The sequence below is a fragment of the Sparus aurata genome, chromosome 4 (genome assembly GCF_900880675.1).
Source record: "Sparus aurata chromosome 4, fSpaAur1.1, whole genome shotgun sequence".
In the NCBI taxonomy this organism is placed as follows: Eukaryota; Metazoa; Chordata; class Actinopteri; order Spariformes; family Sparidae; genus Sparus; species Sparus aurata.
Genome location: NC_044190.1, coordinates 7,548,261 through 7,573,513, shown reverse-complemented (window position 1 = coordinate 7,573,513; position 25,253 = coordinate 7,548,261). Strand labels below are relative to the sequence as shown.

Sequence of the window (25,253 nt, the reverse complement as noted above, 5' to 3'; positions counted from 1 at the left end):
GCCAGGCTAGAAGGGCCGGTAGAACAGTGTTAGCCAATTAGTGTCTGGGTGTGTGTGTGTACTCAACCAGCTGATGATGGTTTTGTGTGTCGGTGCTGATGTGGTTGAATGGAGGAAAATACTTTAAGTCTACGTCTGTGTGTACAAACTGCATAATTTAAATGAATTCTATAAAAATATTGTCGGCATGATGAGTTGAACTCTAACGTAATCAGATGTAATCTGTTGGAAAACAGCTCGTTTCCCTGCCGCAGAAAAAGGATGTCACTTCAGTTTTGTGCGTATGAGCTCAAAATAGAATGACATGCAAAATATTCTTCATGCATTTGTAATGAACAGGATACCTCTAAGTGCCTCTTTCTTCTCTGCTCTGGCTGAGAAGATAATTCCCAAACAACCATCTCTGCCCCCCCACCACCACCCCACCCCCCATCATATGCCACTTGTTTTCCTCGCCAATTGAATCCTCGTCAGAGACTTTGCTCTCCACTTGGGGGCTAATGCCTGGAGCGACAAACAGCCAAATGGCTTTCAACGCACCATTGACAGAGGGCTGCAACAGAGAGAGAGAGAACCTCTCAAAGCTCTGGTGCTACTAGACAACCCTGAGTACCTGTAATTGTGGAGCTGCAGTGAAAAGCTTCTGCAGGCTCAAAGGCTTCTGTTTCAGTGGCTTTAAGTGACAATAAACTCTTTCCAGTGCCCGTCTCTGCCACTAAAAGCACTGTGGAAAATAGAGCCTCCAAAGTAAAGTGGGAGTCGTTTAAGAGTGCTGCGAGTCATTCGATGCAACGTGTTATCAGCGTTTCTCTGCTTCAAAATGGCAGAGACAACGTCATGTAAATGCTCCACATTTGGCCTCCCTCACATGTCTGAGCAGAGTTTGAAAAGGAAGGACAAGATGTGGCTGATAAGGCAGTGATTCAGTTGAGTGTGTTTCTCGGGCCTCATGTGTGAGTCACGTTTGCCCTCATTCTCTTAAATTGTTGCTGAGATATGATGGCAAAATGTACGACATCAGCATCGCAATAATTAGGCCGCAAGAAGAAAAACAGAAACGGATGCAAAGGAAGTCTGTTCCATTGTTTAATTTCCTGGTTCCAAAGTAATATTTTAACTCTGGGGTAAATTTCAGAGGAAGCCAAGGTTTCTGGAACATTTAACCCTGAATTCTGCTTAGCATGATCTCAGCTCTCAGAGCACCTGGTGCTTCAGCTCCATGTCAGAATGAGCCGCTGACAGAAACCTGTGTGTATTTAGCGCGACGCACTACACACCTCGACACAAAAGTGCACCTGAATTCCATGAATGTTTTTGTGTCGGATGCCGCGGTGATTTGCGATGAACAAATGCCTTTCTTTGTGAATTGGTTTGTGGTGAGGATTTGTAATGTTGTTGCTCTAATAGCTGAGTGTATCAGCATACCGCTGTGTCCTACAAGCCCCATGTTGCTCCCCTTGCAGCCATTTCCAGAGAAGTGGTGTGATGCTGAAACACTCTAATCCTACTGTGTGTCATTGTATCCAGCCCCCGCTAATGATGATGGTTTATGAGTCTCCATAGAGCTCCCTCCCTCTTTCTTCTCTCTCTCTCTCTTTCTGTCAGCCCCCAGTGCAGCCCCCTCCCCACCTCCCCTCTCCCAGTTATCCCTCATTAATTTCCCGTGCCGATCAGATCGACAGGCCGAAAATTCAATTTAATGACCTGCCTCTTTGCTGCGCCTAATATGATTTTACAGGCTGTTCTGGTCAGGGCCCCAGCCCAATTTACATAACGATCAGCCGTGCCAGATAGCGTTGCCCCAGCAACAGAAGAGGGGGAAGATGAGGGAGGAAGAGGAGGAAGGAGGGAGGAGGCACAGAGGAGTGTAGTGGAGATTAGCAGGGAGGGTGTGAAGGAGCGTTGGAAGGAGGAGGGAGATGGAGAGAGAAGGCTCAGTGCGTCTAAGGTCAGACTCAGGGTTGTGAGATAATTCCTGACAGGCCAGAAAAGGTCTGTCCCCCTCCTCTTCTTTCCTGTCTCCCCCCCCCTCCTCTGAAATGAAAAGACGGACACAGAGGGTCGTGCAAAAGGATACTGGCAACTCCTCTCCTCCCCCTCCTCCCCCTTTCACAGTCAAACAAGGTTAAGAAGAAAATGAGTGGAATGCAGCAGCATATAAAACGGCGGGAAGGACCTCTCCCCCCCCACACACACCTGCTGGGCCTCCACCCCTAATCTCTCACAATCAATTAGTTCACCTCCCCCGGTTCAGTCAAACTACATTACCTTAGTGTCAAATCAGAGCGTTTCACTTCACCATTCAGCACACATCCCACCCCATCTCCTTTATCCTGCTCTCTACTTTTGTGTTCCACCTCCCCCTCCTCCTCTCTCCCCCCCTCCCTCCTGTCTCTGTGGAAAGTGCAGATTTTAAAAAAAGGAAATGGGTTTGGGCAAAATGTCTTGGGACCTTCAGCTGCAGCAGGCGAGCAGCGCAGCATATCCATTTGTCCAAATGCAGCGCTGTAAAGTGCTCTATGTTCGTTGAGCCCTATAGTATCATCTTACTGTCCCAGCTAATATTGCGCGGTCGATACCAAAGATGCCTCTGATAGATCGGACCAGAGTTAACCTGTCTGCTTCAGCGTGCCCAACCCCCCTCTCTATGGTCTGTAATTATGAAGTATGGAACTCATTATGGTCTCTCCAGCCAGATGGTATTAGCATATTTCAGCCTCGTAATGAAATAAAGCTCGAGTCTAATGGAGGCAGGACAGAGGGGGAAGTAAATTTGTTTTAAGGCGGTCACAATTTAGTTAAGGAATAGCCGATGCATCCAGATGGACCCTGCAAACATTTGTGTTTGCACAAGCTCGCCCCCTTTTGTTTTATAGGTAGTTGAACTGCTTAATTACAGTGTTGGCCTTGGAGTGCAGAATGCTGGTGTCTAATGTCATCTCTCTCTCCTTCTACAGACAGAGATCGCCAAACGTCTCAATGCAATTCTGGCTCAGATTATGCCGTTCTTGTCACAAGAGGTGAGTTTCAGTCACTATGTTATGTTTAGTAACTGTGAGGGTGCTTGGTGTGTCAGGGCCCTGTCACTGGGATATGTAGGAGAGAAAAGACATGCATTCATTAAATGATAGGAATACAGATTTCAAGCAATTATTCCTCTCAGGAAAAGTTTGTTGAATTGCCAATTTTAGCAGCAAGACCTCACTGATTATGTGTTTATGTATTTATTTTAATCACTAAACAGTGCTGCTGTTTGTTTCTATGCTTCATTATTGAATAAATGCTCAAACCAAATGCAAAACAATTAGAAGAGGTTGTCAACATATAAGCATCCCTCATTCTTATATATGATATTGTACTCACTACGAGCTTTAAGCTGTGGTATTTTTCACTGTAAGTAGGGATAAATGATGTTCAGGATGGAGTATATATATTTTTTCACCCAAAAGTGAATATTCAGTCATCCTCGCCCCCGTGCTGATGGAAAGTCGGGTGAAGTTTTTTTAGTCCACAAAACATTTCTGGAGCCTCGCAGTAAAACAGAGCTGCAGAATTCGCTCCAAAACAACTGAAGTAGATGACTCCATTCAGCTCGTCAGGCATAATCCAAGTCTCTGAAAGCCCGGACCCCCAAATTGATTTGAAAAGACATTATTTACACCCTTTTTAAAGCTGAAATCTTCACTGTAGCTGCTAAGCTAAAAGTGTTAGCATGCACCCCATCTAAAGTCATACACAAACTTAGCTATGCTTTAATTTTGTGAACAACGTCTTCTCAAATCAGTTTGGGATTTATGAGTTGATTGAGACTTTGATTACACTGGATAAGCTGTATGGGGCTGTTTTATGATTTCGTTCAGGTGTTTTAGTCCCCAATTACCTTCAGGTGTTAAGCAGAATGCTGTAAAGCTCCAGAAATGTACTACTACAAACACGTACCTGAATTTTACTCATCATGAGGCTAAGTAGATAAAGACTGAATTTCATTTGCAGGAGAAATGATGCCTATTTGTTGTTTTGTGTAGTGACACCATCAGTACATGCCAGAATATGTTCTGTTTTTCGGTCTTTTGTAATGAATTCTTTTCCATCAGGAGTCTAATCTTGTGTGTTTGTGTCCTGCAGCATCAACAGCAGGTGGCTCAGGCTGTTGAGCGCGCCAAACAGGTGACAATGACTGAGCTGAATGCTATCATCGGGGTACGTGGACTTCCCAATCTGCCTCTCACTGTGTGTATACCCCCTTTTTCTTCCTTCATTTGACCTGAGGCCAGGGGCAAAGCTGCACGCACAGAAGAGGACCGGCACCTCTGATACAGACACGTAGAGGCTATTTAAACTTGCTACCTATCGCTTACGGGTTTATTTCACCTTTATATGCTTCAACTGAAGTGTTTCGTGTTGAGAATAGCCTGGGAAAGGGCAATGGATTCAGGAGGAAAATAAGAGTAAGAGCTGAGTGTATTAATCTGCAGCTTTTTCCTCCCGTCTGTGACATTTGAATGTTCAGACTGAAAAGAGACTAGCAATGCAATGTCCTCTTCTGAAGTGCAAACTTGCCCCCGTCTGCAGTGTTTTATGTTTTAGTTGAGTTTAAAATGTTTGCAATGTGTTGTCAATATGGTGTTCACTGCTGTGACGTCTAGGATTGTTGGTTAACTGTGACCTGTCAGCACCTCCTAACAGCAGCTCTGATTCTCTGCTCCCAGGCAGAGTCATAGTGCATCTGATATATAGTAACACACACCGAGGCTGAGATCAGATCATGCTGTCTCTCACATTTCACTTTGACTGCACTTTAATTAGATAAAAGGTCCGAGTCAACAGGCTTAGCTCTACCTCTGACCCAATAGCAGGAGGAATTAGAGCGGTCAGGTCGGGACAAGCTCTGTGATCGCAACAGAGATTACATCAGCGAGGACGCAGCCGCTACAGAACTCTTGGAAAGTGTAGTGAATGAAAAATTTAGGCTGCACTCAAGAAATGTTGGCAGAGTATGAAGAGGAGGAAAAACTCTGGTTATTCTGACTTTGAAGGATTTGCACTAGAGCTGCAATAATTAGTCGACTCGAATGAAAAGTAGTTGCCAAGTATTTTTATTTATCCATTGTTTTCTGTCAAGAGCCAAAATTAGCTACTTTAGTTTTTATCATTATTTCTACCAGTTATTTTGTGGATCAATCAATAAAACAGTAAATTGATCAAATTTAGAAAAAAGCATTATTTTCCCACTCGGTTGCTTGTGATTACAGTCTGAACAACATGATGTTGACGCTAACTCATGTTGGCTTCAGTACTCTTGTATTTGTTAGAAGGTATTTAGGGTCAAAAACAACTTCTAGCTTGCTGTTGTTTTATATCTTGATAACATAAAATGTACATTTTTCTAATTAAAAAATCAATGAAGAGCACCTGCAGCATTATAAACGTTCAAAGATTGCACTTCAACTATTAGTAATTTACCTTTTTAATTGTAGCCACGAACCTAAGCACTCAAAAATCCACCCCGGCTAAACGTACTTCTGAGTGCTTTGGTCTTTCATCTGGATTTATTTATCTGATTTTTAATAGCCAGCTTGGACTCAAATGGAGGACTGACCCTTTTGATTAGCCCTCTGTAGCAGAGGTGAGTCAGCGGTTAGCCAGTCCCGGTGGTTGGGGGTCACATCTAATGAGAGGCAGATATTGAAATTCTATTAAGGTAAATGAGCCAGGAGCACAACCCCCACTTTTCTAGGTAATTACTTCCCGTTTCCTTTTTCTTTTTTCCCCACAACCAGCTCAGAGAGATTGTCCACAACAGGAGTGACCCTGTCTTCATTAAGGGGGCAGGGCAGGACACGCGCACACACACACACACACACACACACACACACACACACTAACACACAGGAAAAACAGGCTTTAATTATCGGGCCAAAGACATGGCAGGTGATCAATCTCCATGTCCCCACAGTGTGAGCAAGCGGAGCTGCTGTGGTGTTTGTCATTAAAGTGATATTCAGAGAGAATCAGGCTGAGGCAGTTTCATACAGCAGATCAGAAAATAGATTTGAGCCTTCACACAAACACAGACACACAGGCACACTTCATGCAGTATACACATTACATTAAAGTACCACCAAATGCCCAACCGCCCTGTCCTTTGGTCACAGCTGTAGACCAAATACAGCAGATCTTTTTCAACTTTGGGGTCAGGACTTGCTGTTTGGGCACTTGATGTGCAAATAGTGCAACTCTTGGACAAATCAAGACTGTTCAGGGCCTTTACACAGGGAAGTGATGTACAGAATACTCGCCAGGGACTTTGCATCAAAACTATTCACACTGCCACGGCCACAAATTACTATAGTATGCTCATATATGCAATTTTGCGACACAGATATATCATCACATAAAAAGACAGTTGCTACAGACCAGGCAGGACAGGAACTGGCAGAAAAATGTCGCACTTATGCACTGGCTGTGATCTTTCTCTACCGTAGGTGAGCCAGTCACCAGGTTTGTCCCAGCTACCTGGCCCGGGGCTCCAATCCAGTCACTTATGATGTATTAATATGTTAAAATGTCAAAGTTAAAAACAGACTAACTGAAAGAAGCAGTGGTAGACTGTGAACTTCTTAGTTCTGTGAGGCAAAATTACTGTTTTCGTCAAAGTGGTCTGGTGATTTGAAGAGAGCACATACGGATATACCGGCTTAATTTCCCCATCAATTAATCCCATATATATTCACAGTCCATCTGTGCAGGTATCTAAGTCACCTTTGCCACATAATTTTGTGTCCTTAATATTATATGAGGTCATGACAAACAATCAACAGGTCCACCATTTTTATGAGTTGTGATGTGATGTCTGTCTTGCACAACAGCCTTGATGAGTAATTGGGTAATTGAAAATTAAAACTTCCAAACTTTCGATCTGTATTTCAAATAAAATATACAGTATATTACAAAGGTTGGAATTGAGTATCTTAATTTCTAAATGTCCATCAAAAGTTGGTGAAACTAGCAGCAGGACACAGACAAACCTGTAGATCGACTCAGAGGTGAGACAGCGTGAGAACTCACCGTGTTGATGATGTGATACTTCTCATCGATGTTAGCACAGTAGTTTCCATAATATCTAACTTTGAGGGAAAGTAAGACAGAGATGCAAACAGGTCTCCTCTGTCCCACACAATGTTTTGCATACGTTTTGGTTAGAGGTGACATATGATTGAGTTTGATTTGACAAGTGTCAGGCGCTGTCTCATTTCCATGAGTTCTACACAGGACGAGATTGTCCTCAGATAGGCTAACGAGTCAGTTACTGGTGTTGTGCTGCTTATCTTCAACCCTTATGTAAATGCTAATCTGAGGAACACACAACGAACACTTTTACACCGGCTGGGTCCGTTTCTAATGTCACTCATCTGCTAACAGTGATCTCTGTGGAAAGGGTGCATGTTTTTATAGGATGTTGATAGAAGAAGTTACATATTTCCATCTGGTTTGACAGGTTAGGTATTTTTCTAAAGTAAAAGCGTCCACAGTGACGCACGGTTTGACTGGATTACTTATTTACTACAAGCAGTAAACGTGTCAGGTTTCAGGATGATGGTTCATGGACGTATGATTTTTATCTTGCATAGATGACCAAATTTAAACTTTATGTATGTTTAAAATAAGATACTAGCTTGAGATCATTAGCTTTGTCATTTGAGACAGAAAATTGCCTCTTAAATGGGAATATTTGATGTTTTTCTTTGCCGCCTTGATAGTTAACTGAATATTACTTGTTTTCGGGCTGTTGATTGGATAAAACAAACAATTTGAAGTTTGGATAAAAAGTGGAAATTCCCTCCCAAATTCTTCAAAAGATAAATCCGTGTATCAAGAAAATATCTGCTGATGATGGAAATAATCTCTAGTTGCAGTATGCTTGCTCATTTCTGTCTGAATGTCTCCTCTTCCTCTCTCCTTTCACCCAGCAGCAGCAGCCGCCTCATAGTGTCTACCCAGCCTTCATGGTCAGTGTTCAGTGAAGTTACCAAACATAGAGAAATAATCTGTTTTTAACTGCTTGCTGGCAGTCTAACATGTGTCTGTGTGAAGTCAGATGACACCTCATGGAGACGAAGCATGTTTGGATATTTCCATCCTTTGTCCGCCTCTCTCAGGTGTCACAGATTTGACAGAACTAACATTTGGTGTGTCTCGATCGTTTTCCAATGCTGAAATCAATCAGTGTGGTCTAATCTTTGTCACGACAAATGCAGAAAATATGATGAGCCCCAGACGCTGTTGTAAAGCACAGGATAAGTAGGTAATGTGGCGATCATTGCCAGACTTATTAAGCCAGTGTGCCAGCTGGTTTGTGCTGCTGCTGTTGACGCTTGTTCCACCTGACAGTACTGTTCTGCAGGGAGCCAGCTTCGCCTAGTTAACTTTAATTGCCTGTTTCCTGTGGAAGTTGCCTGAGCTGCGGCTGCATTTACACATAATGAAAAAAGATAAGTGTGAAAGGAAGCCAGCTCTTTATCCATGAATATTGAATTGGAAGCAATTTATTTTCTGAATTTTTTCTCTCTTTTTCTCCCGCTCTCCCTCCCTTGTCTCTCCTCGCTCCTCTCCTCAGCCATAGCTCGTTAATGAGGCTTCTTGATAATGATCCCTGCACGCTTTTCCTCATTAGGCACGCTCAATAGGGACGTCCCTGCCTCAATCCCTCTCTCTTTCATTCTCTTGTTATTTTCTGCTTCTGCCTCTCCCTTCCTTTCTTGTTCTGGTTGCCCCTTTCTCTCTTTTTTTTCGCTCACTTTTCCATCTTCACAACAAATAGGCTGCTCGGCACACCAGTACGATATCGATTAACAATGCCGCCCCTCAGTTGCTTCTATCCGTTGTACGATTTCCGGTCCAGCTCGACATAATGAGCTGACTGAATAATGGCCAGCTGCTAAATAAACCTTTAAATGTGGTAAGCCACCAGATATATCCTCGTCTGGTTCATGTAATAAATGTATGGATGAGGTTATTGAAGTTCTATCTCGCAAGCAGAATAGCAATCATGTTTTTTTTTTCTCCCTTTTTGGAGAGGCAGTTGATGGATGTGCTAAGTGTTATTTAACCTTGTTTTAAAGCACTTGCTTCCCTCTTTCCTGAGTGGCTATTTAACTCCTGTCTATCTACTCAGTCCTCTCTGGCTGCCTCTCTCACACACAGACCTCCACGGCCTCTTGGGAGGTGTGTGTGTTCTCCACTGTGTCTGTGCTTAACAGCATTTTGCAGGAGGAGTGGGCATGCTTGCTTGGTTTTCCAGAGTGTTGAAAGGTTTTGAGGTTTTCGAGTGTAGACGTATTGATTTGTAACTGTCCCAGCTATGATTGAAGCACGGTGGTTTGGGGCGTGAGCAAGTCTGAGCAGAGGAGACGTGTTGTCAAGACAAACATAGTTGGCACGTAAAGGTCTCGTGCCTTAAATAAGAAACTAGAAGCAATTTGTAAAGCAACAGTGGTTAGTGTAGCAGAAGGGAAGAGGTATGAAATACGATGGTGTGACTGGATGAGCTTAGCGCCGGTAGGCTTGAGCAGTTTATCATTTTAGCATCACGTTTCCTTGTGTGCATGAGGAATAGTCACATCGCAGGAAGTTTAATGTCAAGTAAGACAAATGAACATCTCGCTACAACTTTTTTTCTTGCTTGATACAAAAGCGGCACCGTTCTCATTTTCTCTAACAAGAGAAGAGATTGGACAGAATTGGTTGTTAATTAAATTGCAGTCACATCACAGGAACCCAACATTTTACAATGTCAGTTTTTCTTCCCCAATATCCTGCAAGCTTAATTGCAGTTTTGTGGTTGTTTTTTTGACAATATTCGGTATCATATTTTGCTGGTAAGTCTGTCTCAGAACAACAAGTGAGGGCGGCTGGCAGACTTGTTCAGTGAGTTAACACAGTAGCACAAATATACCTGCAATGGCTCGCTGTTATGCTGGTTACTAGATTTAAGCTTATCACCCAACCCGAGTTTGAAGTATCAGGAGTGTCAGGTGAAGAGTAAACCTGCAGGTCTTTTCAGAGGCTATTTGTCGCTCAACATCAAGTCTTGTTCACCATCAAATATTCTCTTTGTTGTTCTAATCATTGTTAATTGAATATATTTGCTTTTCAGACTAACACAATGAGCCACCTGCAAAGTTGATTAAGCAATCCAAAAAAAAAATAGTTGCTCTGCTGTCCTAGCACACTCATCAAACAAAGTATTATAATTAGTATATATTTTTTAAGTGAGAAATCAGCAAAAATGCTTTTAAAATGTGACCTATTGCTGCCACATGCTGTTAATATGTGGTGAATTTCAGGATTATAATGCGCATCCAAATGCCAGAGATGTTGAGAATGTGAGATTGTATGTAATAATGTAATAATAATGACACAGAAATGTTTTGTAAGTGAATGTGTTCTGCAGTCTAACACTTTGAGCCGGATGAGATTCACACCGAACGTCTGCAGCGACGAACAGAATCCGTTTTTTCCCCTTACACAGTGAATGAGCTGGATCAGCATGTTGGCAGTCACTGTCAGGCTGCTATTATGCATAAACGGTTTGGCCTTGAACTAAATGTTGTCAAAGCCGGCTCTAATGCACCAGTAGAGTGCGGTCATTCATGGATTCACTTCCCAGCCGACCCACTTGTCCTCTGTCTGTCTGTCTGTGTTTGTTTGCAGCAGCAGCAGCTTCAGGCTCAGCACCTTTCTCACGCGGCCCACGGCCCCCCGGTCCAGCTGCCCCCACACCCTTCAGGCCTGCAGCCGCCCGGGCTCCCCCCTGTGACGGGCGCTGGCTCTGGCCTGCTGGCTCTGGGCGCTCTTGGCAGCCAGGCACACCTGCCTGTGAAGGATGAGAAGAACCACCACGACCTGGAGCACAGAGGTGAGGAGCACAGCCTGCCACACACACTGCCTGCAGCGCTGCAGCACTGATGGCTGTTTGTACCTGCCAAGAACTGGTTTTACAAGCCAGATTCATTTATCATAGAACCAAGTCATTGTATGACTTGTATACAGAGGTAAAATTGTAGTTTATGCAGGAAACGGGAAAGAGTTTGTAGAAGGTGGAACACTGCTGCTGGGGGAGTTTTAACATGTTTTCTTTCTTCTTGTCATTAGAAATTAAGATGCTACTTTCTAGCTATTAGGTACATCTTCTCTATTAAAGGTGTCTTGTTAATAATGAAATCTAATCATTGTTGCTGAAAATGATGTTCTAACTGTTGTGTGATTGGTGTGCTGAGTCGTGGTGACACGCGTACTAATTTGTGTTTTGCCTTTTGTCCCTCCTGGCCCCTCATCATTTCACTCGCCCCTGGCCATTCCTCTGAAAGAACGCGAGTCGAGCACGGTACGTTGACTTTCTGTCTCCTGTGTGTGTCTTGACTTTGCCGGTGTCTGGCTCACTGTGTTTGGTGATTAGGTGTACTTTACATAGACTTTAAGCCCACTGTTCAATAGAAATTCATGCTCTCTGTGTAAGAACACACACATTTTTGTACTCTGGGGTTTGACTGAAATCAAATAATGAAGTCTGGCCAAATAAGCCAGTGCCATCTAATCCAGGTGGAAAATGACTCCAATCACTGGGCGAGGATTAGCAGGCAGCTACCTCCTTTAATTTCAGCACAATTAAAAGCGACTTTGACTCTCCGTCTCTTCTTCCCTCACCACTTTAGAGGATTCACTCTTGCATGTGTCCAATACCTAAATCCTTTTCAGCTCCTTATATCTGCCTTTCTCCTTTTCTTCTGTATATATCTTTATTTTCTGCGCTCTTTGTCTTCTTATCTCATTCATTTACTCCTTTGCACCACTTCTTCTCTCCCCCTCTGCCTCTCACTGTCTTTATCGCTCTCTTTTCCTTCTCATGTTGAAGTCCTTGTTTATTGGACTGGCTTAAAGCTCTCAGTTAGCTGGAGCGTAACGCTCTGTTGGATCTGCTCAGCCAGATTGAGTTCCCATTGACTGGCCATCCTGAATGAGCCCACTCATGTCTGAAGGGAACCCAAACTCTTCCCCCATCTCGTATGGTGACGAGCGGCTGCCATACTACCCTACCTGATCTCCCCACTGCAGACACACACACACACACACACACACACACACAAACACATACACACGCACACACATGCACACCCACACATGCAGAGTCTTCCTGTCCTCTTGACCTCTCAGGTCATCTGATACCAGAGTTGGAGGCAAGTGCAGGGTTATTGAGTCTAAGCAATCCTTTAAAGGCCACAGGCTCAGATACACAGACAGGCTGCACTGCTGCAGGAGATTTCTATCTGTCGGACAGCATCTTCACACCGAGCCAGACTAAAACTCTGTGGAATTCTTTTCCACAACAGTAACTGAACAAATTTCCATATTTTGACTGGAGAAATGAGGGTTGTGGAAATGGCAGATTGCTGCTGGGTTGGCTGCTGGTGGTGGTGGTTCGAGTGTGTGTGCCAAACTGCCAGACCAGTGCTTCACTGCGTCACTCTCCTCAGCTTAGGTCTTTTTTAATGTCACCCTTTCACTCAGTTTTCAGACTTTCACCTTCCTCTGCTGCTCCTCTTTCTCTTCTTGTCATTTGCAGCCAACAGATCGTCCTTCTCTTTCTTTCATTATATCTTTCTGTTTTTTTTGATGAAAGCAGGGATCTGTTGAGCTGTCTGACAGTGTGGGCTTGCCTCAGGGTTTGCTCGCCTTCACCCCCTCCTCCTCTTCCCTCTCTTCTTGCCTGTCGGCCTGTTTGGCAGTGCTACCCCGCCACGCCAGTGCCCAGACTACAAAAACCCTGTTTGCAGCTTCTGAGAGAGTGCCAGCCTGTCCCGGGCATTCCCACTAGTCGGGAGAACTCATTGCCACACTGCTACGCTCTCATTGCTTGCCAAGTTCCTTTCCTGTTTTGCTCTCTTGTCTTTCTTCCTCTTTTTTCTTTTTTCATTTTCTCACTCTGCCTCTTTCATGGCTCTTTTCTCTGCTGGCAACACCCTCTTTGTGTCTTCACATTGCACTCTTGTCCAGGTCCCCTCAATGGCCCCTTTCTTTCCTTCCTCTTTTTTTGTGATTCTGGTTGATTTTCATGAACTCTCCTGTCATTTTCTGCTGTTTAGTCACTGACCTGCCACACACACACACCCCCACACAGGCATACACATACAGTCATTAACGTTGGTAGGTTTACAGTCAGATCCTGGTCGCTTTTGTTGTTACATGCATGTACTTGCATGCCACAGATGTAAAAAGTGCAGTCAGGAATGTAAGCTGTGTTGGGTTTAAATTGTTAAAGTTGCTTCAAGCGTGTCTCCGACCAGGTCACTGTGAGGGTCTACAGGAGGATTAGATGTCAGGTTGTGTGTGTGTGTAAATATTCCATGCTGCTCTCTGCTCCCACCTCACATTTTCCCTCCACCTCGGCTCAGTCTCCCCCATGCATCACCTAGCTTGCGAGTTAATGCTTTTGTCTTCTGAAGGCGTCCTGTGTGTTTGTGGGTTTGCTCAGCTGGCCCGTCTGTTTCCTTCTTGCTCCATTGCCTTGGCAGCAGCAGCAGAAAGGCTAAGCTGTCCCAGAATCCTCTTCTGCACCTTCTATCCCAAATCAGTCCAGGAGCATTGTCCGTTTAGCCTTACAGTCAATATTGTCACAGCTCTGACAAACATAAAGGGCTCCAGAGCCATGTCTGGACTTAAACACACCATTTGGCAGTTTTGGGGAATTTTTCTGGGTTCTGCAAGTTTATCACTGTCTGCATTTAGGCCCAAAACATTCACAATTTTGTCATGCTATATCATGTCAGGATGGGTTAAGATGGAGTAAGATCACAGTGCTGGCTGTAGCTGCAGTTCTACACGATATTCAGTACATCACATGGTTATTGACAGTTGTTTGAGATTACTAATGGTCAAACTTAAAGCACACAGAGTGAACTGGAGACTGATGTTTTCTGTTATTGTTGTTGGCAGAATAACTCGGTGTCGCCGTCAGACAGCCTGCGGGCGGCGAGCGAGAAGCACCGCGGCTCATCAGATTACGGCCTCGACTCCAAGAAACGCAAAGTGGACGACAAAGACAGCATGAGCAGATATGTGAGTGTTTATTGGTTGCTATTGTTCGTGGGGTCCTGAGCTTGTTTTTGCCCAAATATTAATTAACTAATTCCAATTAAGTGCAATTAAAAGCTCAGCTGGTGCTTCTTTAGTTAGTTAAATAAAGTTTACTATGGGCTGTATGAGCTCAAACAGACTGGTTCCTTCAGTGAAATTCCACTGAATATCAACAAATGTGTAACACTCTCAAAACTGTGTCTGTTTTCCATATAATTATTATACTTATATAATTATACTACCAAGTTACTCAGTTCCTTCCAGGAAACTTTCAAGAAATTGTGATTATTAGGAAAATGAAGTGTAACCAGTTTGATTTCCTGTCTATATACAGTATCTTAAATAATAAACAAATCATACGGTTTGCTCAATTTTCAAGTAAAAATTGGTTTCATAGTCCATAAATCTGGTGTGGCGTTTCCTTCTGATTAAGTGGTCCAAAAAACTGTAGATGCATCACTGCTTGTGGCCTCCCAGTAAACCAAACATGTCAATCGTTGATTTCAGGACAGTGACGGTGACAAAAGTGACGACCTGGTGGTGGATGTTTCCAATGAGGTAAGACTGCGTTTCAACCGAGCGGCTCAGCCACATTCCTCAGTGAGAACCAAACACAGCTCTCTTTTGTCATATGCCTGTCGAAGCCTCGACACCTTTCACAGCAACGAGTCTGTCATAATATTGGATGTGTGTGTGTGTGTGTGTGTGTGCTTACTTGCTGTATTCCTTTTGCCATTCATGCAGAAAGTAAGACAAAGAACACAAAGAGAAAAGGGAGTGACAGGTGAATGAAAAGTGTGTGTATGTGTATGAGGCAGCGTACGAGCACGCACGGGTATATTTATCTGTGTTTGCACATGAGGCCCCAGTTTGTTTGACCTACATGTACATGCCAGTGGCTTTCCTCCAGTCTGTTTGCTCAGTCTCGCTCTCTGTCTGTCTCGTTTAACTCTGTAGGATCCGGCCACCCCTCGAGTCAGCCCGGCTCACTCTCCTCCAGAGAACGGCCTGGATAAATCACGGGTCCTGAAGAAGGATGCTGCCCCCAACAGCCCTGCCTCTGTCGCCTCCTCGGGCAGCACGCCGTCCTCCAAAGCCAAGGACCACGCCCATGTGAGTGTTAGAGAGGAGATGAAATGGGGAGGTTACAGTGGAGGGGGCGAAGGGTGAGCTGACAGACTAGAGGGCATTTGTCAAGTGGAGTGGGTGTCTGTGAAGGACTAATACGCGGGAAGCTTAGCAGTTGGCTGCTATGAGGGGCTTGAAGGGGCAGAGGGTGGATGCACTCTCAGGAAATCAAACCCTGTGGCTCACTCCTCTCAATCTCCTTTATGGCTTACCCAATAAATGGTCATTTCTTCCTCGACCCAAGGCTGTAAATAACCCCGAGACACAGTGGCGGGGGAACTGCTGTCCCCCTCTGTTCTCACTTCGTCTCATCCTCCCCCCGCTTTCTCTCTTAATACCGAAGCCCTCACTAACCAGGCTCCACCAGTCCTCATGCATCAGTTCTACATAAACCATTTCGCTAAGGATTAGGATAGATTTGTAGCCCACACCACCACACTCTGCCTCCCGTGACACCCAGCTTCTCTCCGTCCCTCATTAGTGTGTGTCACCAGGCTGAATCCCCCCCAAGTCCTCGAACTCGATCTGCAAAGGATGAAAGATGGATTAATTATGAGAGAAGTGTTTGGCCCACCATCTTGCTTGTCTAGCCACTCTTAACAAGCTTGACTTCTAAGCAAAGGTTTATGCCTCTACCCCCACCACACACACACACACACACACACACACACACACACACACACACACACACACACACTTAGTACACACACTTAGTACACACACTTAGCACACACACACACACCATGGCTGTAATGAAGTGTCACTGTTAGATTGGATTACCTTGAGCCGTCCACTTAGATTGTCACTCTGGTTTTCCCTGCCAGTGGGGGTATTTTTGACTCACTGGTGGATTTTTTAAAACTCTTGGCTTGGACCCGGTTTCATTTTCGTGCGTGTGACTGTTTTATGTCCTTTTACTCCCAGTTGTAATGTCACGTACTCTCAAAGTTGCACCCAGAGGTTAAAAAGTGTCTCTGTTTCAGAATGACAAGTCATCTACACCGAGCCTGAAGTCCAACACACCTACGCCAAGAAACGAGGCCCCGACACCAGGAACCAGCACCACTCCAGGACTGCGGCCTCTCACGATGGGCAAACCACCCGGCATGGAGGCGTTAGGTATGTAAACACCCTCACTGTCACACTCATTTATAGGCTTACACTGGTGAACACCAGCTCAATGGTCGAGACAAAGTAGTGAGTCGGATAAATAACATGGCATTTTCTGATTGTTTCACACTCTAAAGCACAATTACACAGTCTTATATTTCTTTTGTTTTCATCATATGTGGAGTTCATGGCACAACTCAAAAAATGATTTATCTCACTCCATTCAATTCCATACATACCTTTCAAATAAGATCCCACGAGGTAAACAGGAAGGGGTGTGGCTCCGTATGTGGATCTCTGCTCTGCCTCTGCGTGTGCAGTAATCTGTAACAGCATGAGAGTAAAGGAGTGACGGAGGCTTGCCTTTGACCTGCTGTTAATAAAGTCCTAGCGCTGTTATTGGCTAGGAGCTACACAACAGTGCCCAAAGGCTGACGCCCAGAAATTTCCAGAATACAGCAAAATATATAAAAAAAAAAGTAAGAAAATACAGGCAGAGGAGGGCGTCTCTGCAGATAACAACACTGCCACACTTCTGGAGGGAAATCACTCTGATTATAGTGCCATTATTACAAATCATCAATTGACAAAAAGTAAGCTATATTCTTGAAAATCACTTGAGCTGTGAGTTGTTGCTTGAGTTGTGCTCTTTTCCAAAGACACGTTAATATCGTAATGAACCCACACAGTGGAGGGTTTTATGGGTAGTCGTCGTGTGTAGGGGAGCCTGTTCAAACACCTGTCTGAGGTTCTGGAGCTTTAGTTGGAAAATGATTGAAAATCATCATTTTAATTACCTCAGTATGGTTTTAGGAAACAATAATGGATTTTTATAGAGCAATTAATGTACAGATTTAAAGTTTATTCTTGACCTTGGAAACGAAAGCTAACAAAATAATCTCACTTCTAACTATCACAGATAGAATCGAACAACAACAGAATTTATCGTTCGTGGCAGCCCTTCACTTGCTGTACTGAATGTTTAGTGTTTCAGTTGTTAAATATCGTCTTGTGTTCTGCAGAGTTTCTGTAAATATATCAAAATCTTCTTCTCTCCTCTGTAGCCGGCTCTGCCTTGCGTACACCTCTGTCCATCGCGGGCTCCTACGCCAGCCCGTTTGCGATGATGGGTCATCACGAGATGAACGGATCCCTGACCAGCCCAGGCGTCTATCCTGGTCTCATCTCACCACAGATGAGTGCTGCAGCTGCTGCCGCCTATGGACGCTCACCAATTGTAACTATTCCAGATTCTCCTCTTCACATATATTCATTCATATATTCCACCTCCATCAGTTTGACACAACAAGCCCTCAGCAGCGTCTGTATGAATGATCCTCCGTGGCTGTAGGTTGTAGAGTCTTTGAGTAACTTAAGCATCCAGCGTGTATTTCCATAACTTATTGTGAATATTTCTGCTCGGCTGGCTGCGGCTTGTTGTGTGTACATAATGAGAAAGTACAAAGACGTTCTGGCTCTTTTACTTTGATGTTAGTCACTTAGTTAGCATTCTAAAGGCTTTAAAAAAGGCTCACCCCCCAAAGTGCATCTCCGTGTTTGAAAATCTCCCAGGCGTTCATTAGCATTAGCAAGTGGGATGTTGTAGCCTTGTGTAAAGCTTCTCCGTATGCAGTGAAGCTGAATCTGCGCCTTTCAAGGGATTTGCCTGGAAACGATGGTACAAGAGTTCCTCCGGGCGTTAGCAGATAAAGTGAAGCATCGTTTTCAGTTTGAATATTAGCTTAGTCTAATTTAACTGTGCAGGTTTGCTTCTTAACTCTTTGCTCTTCTTGCTCATGCAGGCGGGGTTTGACCCTCATCCTCACATGAGAGCTCCAGGCCTGCCAGCCAGCCTCACGTCCATTTCTGGAGGAAAACCGTGAGTTTGGATTTAGTTTTTTCTTATTAATAGATAGCACACACGTCTTGCCTTCAAACTGACCATGTTTTCATCCCTCTGTCCTCCGCAGAGCTTATTCTTTTCACGTTAGTGCGGATGGTCAGATGCAGCCCGTGCCCTTCCCTCCAGATGCACTGATAGGCCCGGGCATCCCGCGACACGCTCGCCAGATCAACACGCTGAGCCACGGGGAAGTGGTGTGTGCCGTCACCATCAGCAACCCCACACGCCATGTCTACACCGGTGGCAAGGGTTGTGTCAAGATCTGGGACATCAGCCAACCAGGGAGCAAGAGCCCGGTGTCCCAGCTCGACTGCCTGGTAACTACTCGTTAACGTTTCCTACAAGTCAGAGCAGAAGAATGTTATTGCAGTGGATGCTTCAAGTGCTAACGAGGCGTCCAAACAGAGCAGAGACATAATGTGCTCATGTTGAGGTCTCTGCAATCGGTCTCCTTCATTAAGATTTTCTTGAGCATCAAATGTAGCCTGACTCCACATCCCGCTGTAGCTTTCCCCCAGATCCCAACAGACAGACATGTGAATAATTCAGCAAAGTGTCTCACTGCTGTGCTGAAATAATCCTGTGTGAGGGGGAAAAAGCCTGCTGAGTAATGATGTTCTGATTGGCCAACCCTGTCTGCCATTACCCAGCTCATTACTTCCCCCCAACTGCCTCCCATTTCTCATTTTGATACTTCGGCTTCATGCCGTTCGACTCATATGGCCTCCAACACCCTTAAGGTGCGTCCAGAGTGCAGTTGGGTCTTATAAAGCTATCAGTGTGCTGTTTTAATTCGACCAAGAGCTTCTTCCTCAGTCCTATTGATCTGTCTTCCTGCTCTCTTGGAGCCACTCTCTCCATGCTTCTCTTGTTAAAGCTGACATCCACATCTTCACTAAAACATGAAACGGAGTCAGCAGCAGGCGAACAACTTCACTCAGCTCCTCTCAAGTTTAAATAGAGAAGGTCTTGACGTTGATTCACTGATGTATGCTGCTGATCTCCTTTAGCTCAACAGAATCGTAATTGAGTTTGTTCTTAAAGGGACAGTACACAGATATTTGAGAGAGGGCTGGCAACGCTTGAAAGCTTGCACTAAAACCATTCAGATGGATAAAAAGCATTACAGATAAGAGGGAAAGTAATCATTTCTGACTTTGTCCCTTTCATCCCAAACTGTCATATCCACAAAGACATTTCATGTGTTGAAGAATTGACAGATAAATGACATCCAATTCTGATACTTGTTTCCTCTTCTAGAACCGAGACAATTACATCCGCTCCTGCAAGCTGTTGCCTGACGGCCGCACCCTGATCGTGGGTGGCGAGGCCAGCACGCTGACCATCTGGGACCTGGCCTCACAGACGCCCCGCATAAAGGCCGAGCTCACTTCCTCTGCTCCAGCCTGCTACGCACTGGCCATAAGCCCCGACGCTAAGGTCTGCTTCTCCTGCTGCTCGGATGGAAACATCGCTGTGTGGGACCTCCACAACCAGACCCTCGTTAGGTCAGTGTGGCAAACTTGAAGGCCTAACTCACTCAGCTGGAATGTGCTCCAGGCATTCTTTAATACACAGCTCTTTGTGTTTGAAGAACAAAATGGTTGCTGTTAGAGTTGGAAAGGCTGTCTCCTCTGTTTCTGACTCGATGTTTGGTGCTTTGTGTTGTTGCAGGCAGTTCCAGGGCCACACAGATGGAGCCAGCTGCATCGATATCTCACACGACGGGACCAAACTGTGGACAGGGGGGCTCGACAACACTGTCCGCTCTTGGGACCTGAGGGAGGGACGGCAGCTCCAGCAACACGACTTTACCTCACAGGTAAGAAGAGGCTTTTCACACACTCAGAGTGGTTTAGGTGATTGATGGTTGTGAAACACGCTTTATTTGTAGTTTAAGTACAGTCGACGCTCGCTACTGATCAGGCTGTGTTGTTTCCTTGTTACAGATCTTCTCGCTGGGCTACTGTCCCACTGGAGAGTGGCTGGCTGTGGGCATGGAGAGCAGCAACGTGGAGGTGCTTCACCACACCAAGCCGGACAAGTACCAGCTGCACCTGCACGAGAGCTGCGTCCTCTCACTCAAGTTCGCCTACTGTGGTAAGTCTCAGGCAAAGAGGCTGCTGTGCACATGTGAGCACACACAGACCTACAGGGAAGAAAAACAATAGTTTTAGTGGAAGAGGTTTTAAATAGTTGTTGATTTTCATTGGTGTTAGAATAAGATTTGTCATGATTCTGATGACACCAGGACCTGGGATCTCAGCCACATCAGACCTAAACTTCTAACACTTTTCACAACTTTAGTTTGGAAAACTCAAGTGTTGTTGCCGTATGATGGCATGAGAAAAATACTTTGGCACCACCTGGCACCATCAATCCAAACTTGATGGTTATTGGATGACTGTTGAGCAGAGCGGTAGCTATAACTGAGGACGTGGAGCTCAGGAGAAATCTACGTTGGTTAATAGTGATAGACTGATTATTGACCCGGACAAATATCAAGGCTAATATTCAGCATTTTGTTGATTATTGGTTTGTGTGTATTTAATCATCATTTATCAGTTTAAAAATGTTGTGAAAAAACAGTCAGTCGTTCCTGAATGTTGACAGCCATACTACAGTTTGAGGCTGATGTTCTATTTTTTAGGCTAGATTAAACGAAAGTGATGTAGTATTCTCCATCAGAATTACAAACCTGGCAGCGTAGAGAGGACTTTAAACACCATTTAGACCATAATGTAGAGAGATGGTATATAAAATATATATATGTATCTCCAGTAATATAAATGAACAGTTACATGAATACATACTGGCTGTAGTGGAGCTGGTGGGTCAGAGGGATTTTGTTGGGAGAAGTTACTGTCGTGTTGTTAAATGTCATGAACGTAGTTTTCTTTGTGTTTAATTCTGGTTTCTGCTGACATCGTTTTGCTACAGTCTCTATAGATTGTCTTGACAGCCTCTCTGCAATGTTGACCAGATCTTTGCGGTCCAGGCAAGCAGTAGCTGTAGCATCAGTACATCTTCTGCAGCTTGTTTCTGTTGGGTTGTGTTGCCGAAAATATCATCTGGAGACAACTGTGTTTTCTGTAGACGCTGGAATGATTCAAATATCCAGTGGCTGCTGTTGAGTCACTTGAAGGGTGATGTTGTGACTCAACATGTTTATTTTTTGCTCCAGAACATTTTTTACCAGAATTCTGATGAGTGCTGTTTATTCCTGAGCGTTTGTTTTGTGTTCACATGTCAGATTTGTCTGTACGTTTTAAATTACACATCGCAGACTCGTAGCTGTAAGGAAGCTGTTATTTTACAAGTGGGCTCATTAGAGGAATTTGTCATTGCTGCCTCAGTTTGGATGATTCTGCCTGTTGGGCAGAGCAGCTGGTTTCAAGTTTAAGGCTCAGATAAATGAGGTTTTACTATCGCCTTTTAACCAGAACTGTCAGTATTCATTTCCCCTCACAGGACCCCCCACAGCACTGCCTCATATCACCGCCACCACAGAACTGGTTCATACAGACCAGGCTCGCTGCTTCAGAGCTTCTGCTGTCACTAATTAAATCATTAGCCAGCTAGTCAGTTGGGTAATTAATCAGAGGGTGATTTAAATAATTATCAGAGTGGAAATGGTGTGAGTCTCCTTCATTATGAGCATTTTAGGATTGGTAATGTGATGGTGTTTTCCTCCTCCGAGGTTATTAATCACATGTTAGCTGAATGTTAAAGTCTTTATTCAGTGATGACAAACATGACGGTGTGTGTGTATGAGCGCACACACACACACACACACACACACACCTTCAGACTATATTCTCATCATGTCTGTTGTGTGTTTGCAGGTAAATGGTTTGTGAGCACAGGGAAGGACAACCTGCTCAATGCATGGAGGACTCCTTATGGTGCCAGCATATTCCAGGTAAACACACACACACACACACACACACACACACACACACACACACACTTCAGCTGAAATGTATAAAGGAACATTGCAGTTTGAACAACCTCAGTGGTCTCTCTTTAGGATGAGGACGATCATTCCTCAGATTAGTATTGTCTCTGTTACATATCATGTTTTGTCGAATAAAAATGAATAAAAGGACAATAACTGTTATTCTTCATCATATTCTTGGCTTAAAATCAATTTGCCTGTCATGCTAGGAGCTTTAAAGTTGATCTCAGTCTCCTTCAGCTCAGATATTATCATCTGTGCATCCTGAGAACAAGATTGTTGTCAAAGGAAAAGAGATCGTAACTCTGTTTTCTGAGATGTCGTTTAAACTAAATGTCTCTCAAACGAATGCGGGGATTTAAAAAATAAATTGCAGAGAAGTATTTTGTTATGTGAACCTCCTTGTTTTAATAAAGCTGTCTCATTAATCATGCTGACAGTTCAGACACAGTAAATCTTTGAGGCTGAAAACATGTTAATCACTTGTTTCTGAGTGGGAGTGAGCATGTGGCATTCAACTTCAAATGATAAGTTGATTAATTGACATAAAATAATTGGCAACTATTTTAATAATCTATTAATTAAAGGATTTTTCAGTCAGATAAATAAAGACGGTTCATGTCTCATCTTTGTTACCTTTTAATAGTCTAACAATTGATTGAGAAAGTATTAAATATGTGCAGTGCTGCCATGGATGTATAAAGACATGGAGCGTTGTAGCCAGGCCTTACTGAGTGCAGTACAAACACCATCCAGCGCTGTTGGCTACTGTAAAACAAAAAGCTCTCCACCAGCTGTTTGAAGGGAACTTTATTGTTAATCATGCCTAATAATAAGACTGATGATACGATCAAGATGAACAAAGATTTAATGGTGACTGTTATTTTTACACCTACAGTCGAAGGAGTCGTCCTCCGTCCTGAGCTGTGACATTTCAGCAGACGATAAATACATCGTGACCGGATCGGGCGACAAGAAGGCCACCGTCTACGAGGTCATCTACTAGAGAAGAACGCGCTCCCGCTCTGCTCCAGCACTTCTGATCAGATCACTTTTACTTCCCCTTCGACCGTAGTCTGTGGACTACAACAAACTGAGACGGACTACACATGTGGAGAACTAACCTGGTGGGAATGGATGGAGCTGTTGGCCTGAGGATACTCGTGCTGGAAAGATTTTGGTTTTGTCCTTTTTTTTTTTTTCAGTTTATTTTTGGGTTCCACTTTTTTGTGACTTCTGAATTTTTTCCTGTTTTTCCTTGAGAATATTTGGGTGTTACCTGATGAAGCGGCGCTTCATTTCTGAGGACATCGCTCCTCAGACGTCTTGTGAAAAGTGTACATATCGGATTAAATAAAGACATTTTATATATATTATAAGAATATATATATTTTCATGTCCTGGGTGTACTTGTGATGATCTTTTTGGCCCACTCTGTCTTCTGCCATGATGTCTGAGTGGGAGAGCAGAACATAGATTAGAACTTTTCAACAATTTTGATTTTCTTAAAGCACATTCTCCAGGCGGACTTTTTCAGACATCGCAGAGGAGCGTGAAGCTTGTGAGCAGACAATTTCGTGGAGATTTTAAAATGGCCTTTTGTAACAGTGCTCTTACCGGACGATGAACACGTGGAGTCCTGACTCGGGCGCTGCCTCGGCTGGTTTGGACCACTTTTGGACCGAGTGGGACGCTACGATTCAGGAGAAGAGATGGATGTAAATTTAATTCATATATATAAAAAGACCTTTTTAAAGTGTACATCTGTCTGTGCTGTCCTCCTACCTGTTTGTTTTACCTTGTTAGATTGTGGGAGATGGGATCGTTTAATGTTTAGCCTAACCCTTGGACCTCAGTTGGCAGCAGAAGCACTGCAGCAGGCACAAACTGAGTGACAATGTGCTTTTTGCTAACGTGATGTAATCTGGATGTTGAATTGCACCATTGATTCCTCAAACAGTCCGATCCGTGCTATAGGGATCACTCTGCCCCCGTTTGTATCTTATCAATATTCCTGGAACCCGTTTGGTCGGCCGTGACGGGGAGACGCAGGGAGACTGGTGACGAAATCATAAATTAGTAAATCAAGTGTCTCCCATGTTGACGTGAAGATGACAGTGATGAATTCCGGTCTGCACGCTGTGCTCCTGACCCTGTCAGCATTTCCCAGAAGAGTACTGAAGGGGCGACCCGCGGCCGTCCCTCTGAATCACACCAAAGTATGTAGCAAATGCTGTCAGCACTGAAAAGAAATGTACAGTTGTTAATAAATCAATAAAACCGTTTTTGTAGAATGGCCCATTTCCTTGTGATTGACCTGCTGTGACCTACAGATACACTGAAGGCCTGCGTGTTGTGTGAAGCATCACTTACTGTGTGTTTTGTGGAGTTGTGGCAACGTAAAGAGAACTTTACATCGAACGGTTAGAGGATTGGTACAGAGACATTGAAGCTACAGCCATGAGAAGGTCCTGTTAGCATAAAGACTGAAGGCAGAGGGGAGGCAGCTAGTCCGCCATGTTGGCAATGACGGGATGCTTCCAGAGAGTGTCTGCTCCCGGCCAGGAAATAGTCTGGTCCATAAAAACCAACTTCCTGAGCTCTTCTTAAAAGAGACAATACTATTTTTAGTTTAGGAAGCCTCCATGATGAACATGTTTTTATGCTCCATATATTTAAATTTATCAACAGATGTTAATGAACACTTCAGCATACAGAACAACTTGTTCCAAAAATAAAAATTTGAAGACAACAACACCATTGAACGGATGGAGTAACTGTAACATCCTGGTATTTAAACAAAGTCAGAAACCTCGCCACGTTTTTCTGAGGTTAGCAGAGCGGAGCAACAAAGGGACTCATGATGTTCATGAAATCCCGGCGACCCTGAACACAGCGTCTCTGAAACATACAGGAGGATTAAAAAAAGTTTTGTTAACATGTTTCTGTATCTAACAAAGCAGCCCATATCAGAGGTTTGTAGAAGACTGTATCTGTAAGTCTTGACTCACCTCGGTGTGA

At 44.1% G+C, this 25,253-nt stretch overlaps 1 protein-coding gene across 15 annotated transcripts in view; it reads left to right on the top strand.

The window, feature by feature from the left end:
- tle3b (TLE family member 3, transcriptional corepressor b) overlaps positions 1 to 24,529 on the top strand; it is a 34,742-nt gene extending 10,213 nt beyond the window's left edge. The window contains exons 6-22 of one of the 15 annotated variants that reach the window (XM_030414443.1): positions 2,958 to 3,020; positions 4,126 to 4,200; positions 7,974 to 8,009; positions 10,717 to 10,918; positions 11,328 to 11,386; positions 13,993 to 14,115; positions 14,641 to 14,691; positions 15,091 to 15,246; positions 16,245 to 16,380; positions 17,436 to 17,608; positions 18,174 to 18,250; positions 18,342 to 18,591; positions 19,535 to 19,782; positions 19,949 to 20,096; positions 20,224 to 20,374; positions 22,120 to 22,196; positions 23,131 to 24,529. In XM_030414443.1, the coding sequence (XP_030270303.1) occupies positions 2,958 to 3,020; positions 4,126 to 4,200; positions 7,974 to 8,009; positions 10,717 to 10,918; positions 11,328 to 11,386; positions 13,993 to 14,115; positions 14,641 to 14,691; positions 15,091 to 15,246; positions 16,245 to 16,380; positions 17,436 to 17,608; positions 18,174 to 18,250; positions 18,342 to 18,591; positions 19,535 to 19,782; positions 19,949 to 20,096; positions 20,224 to 20,374; positions 22,120 to 22,196; positions 23,131 to 23,238 (2,133 nt within the window). In that variant the 3' untranslated portion in view covers positions 23,239 to 24,529. Of the gene's footprint in view, positions 1 to 2,957; positions 3,021 to 4,125; positions 4,231 to 7,970; positions 8,010 to 10,713; positions 10,919 to 11,327; positions 11,387 to 13,992; positions 14,116 to 14,640; positions 14,692 to 15,090; positions 15,247 to 16,244; positions 16,381 to 17,435; positions 17,609 to 18,173; positions 18,251 to 18,341; positions 18,592 to 19,534; positions 19,783 to 19,948; positions 20,097 to 20,223; positions 20,375 to 22,119; positions 22,197 to 23,130 lie in introns of all 15 variants that reach the window. The other 14 variants (XM_030414442.1, XM_030414441.1, XM_030414440.1 and 11 more) reach the window with 14 other exon arrangements.
- The last annotated feature ends 724 nt before the right edge of the window (positions 24,530 to 25,253 follow it).